Here is a 9,165-nt window from a genome sequence, read left to right as displayed (position 1 = left end):
AGCCATTACAGATCTATGAGTCCACTTCGCTCTGAAAGTCGTCTACCAGACCGCGACGCTGTTCTTCTCATATTCACACACTGCCAGTCTAATGGAGCAGCTGATCAACAGAGCTGTTTGCAGTATATTTGTGGAAACAGGTGATAGCTAGCTAGTTAGCAGAATCACCATCTTATTCTTAATGTGCTCACACTAGCTGCTGCTAGCTACACGAGCTAGTGTACTAATTAGGTTTGTCAAAAACAAAACTGCATCATTAGTTGATCAGATGCAGTAGTTAGTTAGTTAGTTAGTTAGATGATACTGAATGCACAGTACAATCCAGTATGGCCACCAGATGTTGAGTTGAAACTGTGAGCCCCGATGCTGCGTTCACACCATGTGGAATCGAACTACACGTTGGAAAACTATTCAGAATAATGTCTAAATTTTTGTAAATGCAGCATAATGATGGATTGAATTTCCTACAATCACTGTGGTGCCAACACGGCTGTTAATAAACCCTCGTCTATCAGCAGCTCTGCCTCACTTACACAACACCTTACCTGCATAGTATCAGTGATCATTCTATTACTTGAATATAGTGCTACGAACTCTGTTTACAAAATGCTGTCAACTTTTGGGAGACACAGTGTTGTCTTATAAAGGCTGCTTGGTATGTTCAGTTCATCCACCCGGTGTATCCATTTAATAACACACTGAAATCGTATAAACATGAAACCTGCTGTTGCTTTTTTATACTGTATATGCCTTAATTCATATGTTTGGCAATCATGATTAAAGGATGTTTATATATATTTGTTTGTCTGTTTTTTTCTCCAAAGTGACACAATTTTTATATTTACCAACATCTTTTCATGATTAACACAGTAGGAAAAATTTATAAAAAATAATAATTGGATTTTTTTCCCATGTTTTCTTTAGTCAGTTGAAATTAACCACTGCACTGCAGTATAAAAGTATTTTTTCGAACGTTAAAAACACTTAAAATTATTTAATATTATAAGCACATTACAATCCTATTGCACCAACATATAAATAAAGTTGGTAAGAACCAAAATAAAACTAAAAGCTAAATTCTATACAGTAACGGAAATAAAACAAAAAGTAGGATCGTAACTTTAACTCTATTTTATCGAATAACAGTAGTATCACTAGCAGTAGTAATATTATACTTATACGTGCAGTTCCGCCCCCTACCGCCAGAGGGCGCTGAAGTCTTAACTGTCGCCATCATCACTTCCGCTTTTAAAACAAAATGGGTGGCGCCAAAGCTTGACAACAAAGCGGCTGTTTGCTGTCGGCAACGGTCGGAGTCTCAGCTGTGTTTGAGTGTTGTTGTTTTTTCAAGTATATTCAGAATTAAAAAAGAAGGTCTGAGGCGATCTTTAAACTCTTTAAATAAACTGTCGGAAAGTTTTCCCGCCGGAGTGTACAAATGTTAACATGGCTGCGAAGACAGACCAACTTCTCATCGTTGTGTCCATCCTGGAAGGTAAAGTAGGATCAACGGCTCCATGACTTCTGCTTCTTTAAATAAGCTACATGTCTTAATTTTACCGATGTTAACCGATGTTTTGACGTCGTTTGACACGTTTAGCATCAACACACAGCGGTTGTAACGGCGGCGTTAGTCACGGTTGAAGCGTTTGGTTTAAAACAGACTGTTGCCGCTGGTGACGTCAGTTATTAGTAGTTATTAACCCGATTATTAACCCGGTTATTACTGGAGCTAAAGACACGGATTAGTAATTAACTTTTACCACAGGCACGACTTTTGGACGATGTTATGTTTATTTAAACTTAACGTAGTCGGTACAAACTACAGTAGACAACACAACTGATTAAACTCCTGTTCCTTAAAACCAAAATATGAAGGAAATTGTGTTAATTTGATGTATTTAAAGTTGTATTTGTTGAAGTCACTATTAAATTAATTAGTAACTATTAAAAACAGAAAGTAATTCAACTTTAATAGAAGATTATTTAAGAACCAACTGCAGCAAAGTTCAGTACATCCTTTATTAGTGTGACCCCATTCCTTTAAATGTTAATGTATTTTGTTTATAAGTTTTATTTTGGATGACATGGATGAAAGTCTGTGGGTTTAGTTTCTCAACCTTCTACTTTAAAATGCTCCAAAAGGTTTTCTATTGTGTTTAAATCAGAGGACAGACTTGACCAGGTCGCAGGTTTCAGTTGTTCTTAATCAGAAATCACAGGTGTAATCACTGAGGTATCTTTGTTGTGTAGAGTGGATCAGTTCCTGTGATAATGAAGCTGCACTGTGTGTGTTTATTAAGCTTCTTCAACCTGCAGACTGAATTTATTTACACACACTGGTTGGTGTCACAGAGTTTTTGATTTTGTCTCTTAATGCTGGAGTTTTTCTTTGTTTATTTGTTTGTTTGCAAGGATTTAGATTTAGAAAGAAACCACCAGATGAGAGAAGTAGGACTCCAGATCATGTTAGGTCATTTGCCAATGTTGTAACTAATGAAAGTCATTCTTAGACCGATCACGTGTTGATTGATTTGATAGATATGACTCCGAACAATGACTCTCTACCTGTGAAAGTGGTAATTTACCAACCTGAGACTGTGATGTCTTCAGAGAGTGAAGCCGCCTCTCTTTTCCCAGGTCGTCACTTCCCGAAGAGTCCTCGGCTCAGTCTGGTGGTTCAGGCGAGCTTCGATGGAGAGCAGCTGGCTACAGACCCGGTGGAGCACAAAGAGCAGCCGCAGTTCAGCACCGAGCTGGCCTGGGAGCTGGACCGCAGGACGCTGCACCAACACAGGTCTGAACTTTCACAATAACGACATCACAAACAGCCAAGACCGATTTAGCCGAGAGGTACAGTAGTGTTATTAAATCGTGATGCCTCTGTCCTCCAGACTGCAGAGAACTCCCATCAAGCTTCAGTGTTTTACTGTCGACTCTGTCAGCAAGAGGAGGGAGAGCGTCGGCTACATCGTCCTCGACCTCCGATCGGTGCAGGAGGTCAGACAGGTAAATGTCTCCTCCCGCTCCTTGACAGGTGATGTCCAGCGTCTGTCCTCTGCGGCCAGTGAAAATTATGTTATTTTTTTCTCTCGTCTTCTGGCCGTGTCCGTCAGGAGCCTCGCTGGTATCCTCTGCTGAGCAGTAAATACACCAAGCAGAGACCCGCCCTCCTCCTCGGTTTGCTGCTGGAGAACGACACCAAGACCTCCGAACCCTCTCCTGATAGGTTCAAAGCCAAGAAGGCCCCGCCCCGACAAGGTCAGCTGGGTCATGGATGCTTGTTTGCTTTATTTGTGCTGCTGTAATGTCAGTCAGTGTTTGTCTTATCTCCTGCATGTTACTTCAGAACTGAGAACAGACTTAAACTAACACTTTGCTGACTCACGTTCTTTCGGCAGTCTGTCCTCTGTGTCTCTCTGGTAAGCTGTCAGTCCTGGATCTAACTCTCTCTGCCTGAGGCTTTTTAAGATTCACTTGTCACTTCATACTTTTTATGAGCTGAACATGATTCTGGAGTCCTCCTCACTCCAATCCCCAAACCTGTGCACTGATGCTTTGAGTCTACATCCACTGTAAAGTAAAAACTCCTGCAGCATCCTGAGTCACAGTGTTGATGCTGCTGGAGCAACTTTTATTTTCTTGTTCCTGACATTGATTTGTCCCTTTGTACAGCACCTTAGACCATATTTTAAAAACGCTCAGTGTTACAAGAATCGGTGACTGTTTGCTTCTTAAAGCTTCTCGGCTCGATATAAAGTGTGTTTGAAGAAAACAGTAGTAACAGATGTAGGTCAACGAAGTCACTGCTACACAGGAACCAATAATATACCTGAGACTCCACTGAAAGTCCACTGACAACCAGCTGACCAAGTAGTTGATACGAATCTTTTCTCCATCAGCAGATGTGAGCGGACCTGTGTGTTCCACTTACTTTAACATGTAAAACAAAAACTTTGTGAAATCAGAAAGTTGATCATTGATCATGTAGAATAAAGTTACATCAGAAGCAGCAGGTGCAGCTTTAACTCTGGCCAGGTGCAATATCCAAATCATAAGATTCCTGGATCAACAAACATGTTTGTTTGGTACAAGACCGACAAAAATCACATCATCGTCACGAGATGCAAAAACAACCATTCCAACTGAAATCGCAAAATCTGCCAAAATAATCGCAATATGATTTTTATTTGCATATCATGAAGTCCCAGTGCAGACTGTCGGATCATTTCTAATGACGTGGTGAGGAAGTTCTGTTTGAGGACAGCTCCAGATGATGGCTGCTGCTTCCTCAGTGAAGTGACAGGTGCATTTTATCAGTCAGCATGTGACCTGTGTGTTAACATCCCACCTGTACTGTGTGGACCTCAGTGCACTGAGTGTGTGTGTGTGTGTGTGTGTGTGTTCCCTGTTAGAATAAAAACTCTTGGTGTGTCAGCAGGTTTTCCAGCCTGTTGAAACAGATCTGTGATCAGTGATTTACTGCCGTTGTGTTCAGGTTCAGATCCAGTGGTTGTGAAAAGCTCAGGGAGAGTAGAGGAGGATAATGTGTGATAAATGAAATCAGGGTAAAATACTAGAAACTTTTCTCTCTGCTCTTCCGGTTCAGGCTCTCCAACAGTAACTGAGCTGCTGCCTGACAAGCTGGAGGCCGTACTGATCCCAGACCAGGGTTTCCATCAGGTGGGACCTGCAGGTCACTGCACTGACATGTTCGTCCTCTCCGTCACTGTGGCCTTCGCTACTAAACTGGAGCAGGTGAAGGAAACCTCTCCAGCCTCACTCTCTCTCGGCTGGAATATTTCTCTCTTTGTTGCCACAGTCTGTTGCTTTTTCCACTTTTCTCATGTAAAAAAGAAATAAACTCAGCTGAGGTCAACACACCCGGAGCTTAATAACAGCAGTTTTGATGAGTTACAAACATTAATGAGTCACAGATCTAAACTGTTTCTATATGAAGCTTCTCACTGAGTCTCTGTGTGTTTCTCTGTCTCTTTGTAAAAGGAATCATTTGGATTTTTCTGACTTCATCGGACAATTTGATGAGTTTATATTTATCAGATAAATGGTGAAGAACATTTGTGATATATATTGATAAGACTAGAAACAGTTGACTAATGAAGTGTAAAGGCTATAGTTGGATAAATGTGACTGTTGTACTTGCTGCTGAGGAAAAGAAAAAGTTACTAAGTGTGAGATTTGAGTTTTGTGTCGTTCCCACAGTTGATCCCCAGCACCATGAAGCTGTCGGCAGAGGGCTCGGAGTTCTTCTTCTACTACTCTTTACTGAGCAACGACATCACCAGTGAGCCTTTCCACAATCTGCTGAGCCCCGACTTTGAGCCGGAGCGCGCCTCTGTGCGCATCCGCAGCAGCAAACAGATCCTCCAGGCCTTCCTGTCTGAGCAGCCCAGTTTACAGGTGAGAGCGGGAGTGTGGCTGATGACTCATAACCACATGTCGCTGGGACACAGGCGTCATCGTGTGTCCCTGTCTGTCCGTCCTCCTCAGATCCACCTGTGCTGTGGGAACCACTCTCTGGGCAGCACAGACGTCTCTCTCTCCGCTCTGTCCACGGTTCGCGTGGATCTGGAGAACAAGGCGGCGACGGTGGAGGGAGCGTTCATACTCCAACCTCCGAAACGCACACGACGGACGCTGCCAGCTCTGCCCGCCGACCTGCAGCCGACTGTGGGAGTGGCTGTTAGTCTGAGAAGGGAGGAGGTCGCTCCGCAGGTACACACAGCGGCGTACACAGTGTTAGGAGCTGATTTGATGTAGTGATTTCAGTGTGTGATGAGCAGGATCCACTAACGGCCTGAGATCAGCTGTAGTTTATTCACCTCCATGTTGATGTTGTCGTGTGTCTCTCTTCAGTCTTTAAAGAGTAAAGAAGGAAGCGGAGCTCAGACACCCTCCGTCCCTCCCTCTGCCCCCCCCTCACTTCCTCCTGCTGAACAGAAACCTCGTAGTCCGTCTCCGGTCCGAAAACCTCGTGCCTCTTCTCCTCCTCTTCCTCCTCCTTCCTCTCACACGGAGAGTGAAGCGGAGAGTCTCCTGGAGGAGCTGCAGCGCGGCAGAGAGCAGGCGGGACTGGCAGGTGAAGCTGGAAACACCACGTCAGTTTCATATGTGACGTTACACAGGTCAGACCTGGGGTGAAGAGGACTGATGACGCTGTTTGTTTACGTGTCCAGCTGCAGATTTGGAAGTTCCTGTGCAGCCGCGGAGTCGGACCGAAGCTCCAGCAGAGGGCGGAGCTTCATCTGTCAGTGTGTCTGCTCCCAAAGTGTCCATCCCTTCCTCCGCCCATCACTACTGCTTCTCCATGGACCTGCGCAGCCTGGGAAACCTCAGCCTGTCGCACCCCATCGCTGCTACGCTCAGGTGAGAAACCTCGTCTGCTCCGAGCAGCTACACGCAGCAGAATCTCACCTGAGGTTTACCTGTTAGCTTCAGAAGCTCCTGTTCATTAGGAGGAAAATATTTTACTCACAACCTCACAGGCATTTTGTGTTTGTCCACTTCTAATGAACCATTTAAATATATTATTATCATAACAGATAAGACTGAAAAGCACACCTGTCTTTCATCCTCTAAATGCTCTTTTAAGAAAGTGTATTGAAATTTCACAGATCAGTTTTTCGACCCTAAAACAGTCAAATATCCGACCACCCAGTTCACTTTAATGTGTGTCGTTGTATCTCAGGTATTCGTATCAGTTCTTTGGCAGCGCGGCTCCCATCATGACCAACCCTCCCGTGGAGCTGCAGAGGAGCATGGAGGTGTCTCTGCCTCAGTCCTACTGCGCCTTCGACTTCGCCGCTCTACCACAGCAGCTGCAGGACACCTTCCTCAGGTGGGACACACGGACACGCACGCAAAACTTTCATCTTGACATACTTCAGTGAACCGATGTGTTGGTGGGGGGAGGAGGGAGGGAGGGAGGCCATGTTTGTCTGTCAGTGATGATGGGAGTTCTCTCTGACAGTTATTATTACCTCTGCTTCAGATTAAACCCAGAATATAGTAAAAATTTAATTTTTTAAAAGGTTTTTTAAAGGTTTACAGTTAAAAAAAACTCACACACACACACACACACACACACACACTAACCCTGACCCTAACCTTTATACATTGAAACTAAAAAAACTAAAAATGCAATGAAACAGTTCTGAGCTGGAAATCAATGAATCGTTAAGAGAATTTATTTGAGTCATTTTCTGTGTCATGGTTTTAAAGTACATTTTTTGAGGGGCTTTTTTATGCCTTTATTTGATAGTGCAGTATAGAGACAGGAAATGGGGAAGCAGAGAGAGGGGGAATGACATGCAGTAAAGGGCCGTCCGTTGCAGGACTCGAACCGGGGCCGACTGCGGCGAGGACCGTGGCCTCTACACATGGGGCGCCATGTGGTTTTAATGCATTTTGAGTTATGAGCCAGTTTTCCATCTTGTTGGACAATAAAGTTCTTTTCTTTTTTTCTTACTCTAGTCATGACATTGTGAATCACAGTTGGACCAGCAGGGGGAGCAACAGGACAGTTTTCAGGGTTTTTCATTCAGGTGCTGCAGTGGGATATGATGTGATTGGACTCATTTTGTGTGTGTGTGTGTGTTGTTGTGTTAGAGTTCCTCTGGTGGTGGAGGTCTGGCACAGAGACCCCACCAGCAGAGACCAGCTGATTGGACGAGCCTCCGTCCAGCTGTCTCACCTGCTGAGCTCTGAGAGGAGCCGACTCCTGACGTCAACGGGGGAGCAGAGCTGGAGACAGACTCACCAGGACCGGATCCCTGTGGTCAAAGCACAGCGGTAGGAAACATCTCTGACTGCCTGTCATGTGATCAGAGTCATGTGATCTGTGTCACGACTGACGAGTAACGGGTCGTTAACCACCGTGTTTCTGTCCATCAGTCCCACTGAGAAGGTCGCAGAGCTGAGCTACGTGACGACGCTGGACGACCTGGGATTGGTTAAAGCCAGAGAGGTCATCGTGTCCGACTCCTCACAGGTGAGACAGGTGTGTGTGTGTGTGTGTGTGTGTGGAACTGGTTGAGGTCAGATGATTACCTGCAGATGTCAACAGCTGCCTCTCTTCATGAACCAGACTTGGTGTCGGGTTCAGACATCGTGAACATCAAACAGCTGTTCTCTGACATCACCACAGTTTACTCTGAGAGTCACAGAAGAAGACTCTCTGGTCACTGTTAGAAATGGCTGCTAAAGAGATTTTCATTCTGTTTCCTCAGAATGAACCTGTGGCCCCCACACAACCGTCCTCCCACCCCGCAGCACCCAGCCTGCCCGCCTCCCCGCTGGGCCCCGCGGCCCCCAGAGACACCCTGGAGTACCGCAAGGCCCTGGAGCTGGAGCTGTGGAAGGAGGAGCAGGAGGATCTGTTCGATGATCAGGTACAAACAAGACGTTTTCCTGCTGAGTGAGGAAGTTTAGACCACACCCTCTCTGAAACAGGCTGACTTCTGAACTAGTTTTTAACTTTATTTGACTGAAGGTCAACAGATGTTTTACACTACTGACTGTGTGTGTGTGTGTGTGTGTGTGTGTGTGTGTGTGTGTGTGTGTGTGTGTGTGTTTCAGTTGAGGAAGAAGGAGCTGAGCCACATGCAGGCGTTGGCAGAGGAGTGGAGGAGGAGGGACAGAGAGCGAGAAGCTGTGGTCAAGAAGAAGGTGGACAATCCACACACACACACACACACACACACACACACACACACACACACACACACACACACACACACACACACAGCACTATGTGGGGCTGTACTCAGCCTAAGACTAATGTAAACACACACACAGACCTTATCTGACAAACTAATAACTGTTACTGACATTAACCAGCTGGAAAACTGGACAGACATTTTTCCTCCCTCCTCCTCCTCTTCTTCTTTCTCTCTCTTTTCTTTTTGCATCACTCTCTCTTCCTTCTGTTGTGTCTTCATCTCTCCCTTTACTCACTCATATCTCCCTCTCCACTTTTTCTCTCTTCTTGTTTAACATTTTCTTCTCTTTACTCCTCTCTCTCTTTTCTCTCGTTTCTTTCAGGTCATAACTCCCTCATCGCTTCCTCCTTTTCATCCTTCCTGCAACTCTTTCTTTTCTTTCTCTCTCTCTCTCCGTCTCACCCTCTCCTCCCCTCCCCTCCCT

The 9,165-nt window shown here is 45.1% G+C and overlaps 1 protein-coding gene across 1 annotated transcript; it reads left to right on the top strand.

Annotated features, from left to right (window-relative positions):
* Positions 1 to 1,262: 1,262 nt before the first annotated feature.
* cep120 (centrosomal protein 120) lies at positions 1,263 to 8,781 on the top strand (the record flags this gene model as incomplete). The annotated part of the gene is made up of 14 exons (XM_023401401.2): positions 1,263 to 1,495; positions 2,641 to 2,797; positions 2,895 to 3,009; positions 3,117 to 3,261; positions 4,610 to 4,758; positions 5,224 to 5,421; positions 5,512 to 5,736; positions 5,878 to 6,100; positions 6,198 to 6,387; positions 6,710 to 6,859; positions 7,630 to 7,812; positions 7,915 to 8,011; positions 8,250 to 8,411; positions 8,599 to 8,781. Coding segments are annotated over exons 1-14 (2,226 nt in total), but the record flags the coding sequence as incomplete, so codon positions are not given.
* Positions 8,782 to 9,165: the final 384 nt, after the last annotated feature.

This window comes from Seriola lalandi, unplaced genomic scaffold (genome assembly GCF_002814215.2).
Source record: "Seriola lalandi dorsalis isolate HSWRI2012SDOR001 ecotype SW California unplaced genomic scaffold, Sedor1 jcf7180002053656, whole genome shotgun sequence".
NCBI lineage: Eukaryota > Metazoa > Chordata > Actinopteri > Carangiformes > Carangidae > Seriola > Seriola lalandi.
Note: the sequence above shows the minus strand (reverse complement) of the source record. Positions and strands in the feature narration are given on the sequence as shown.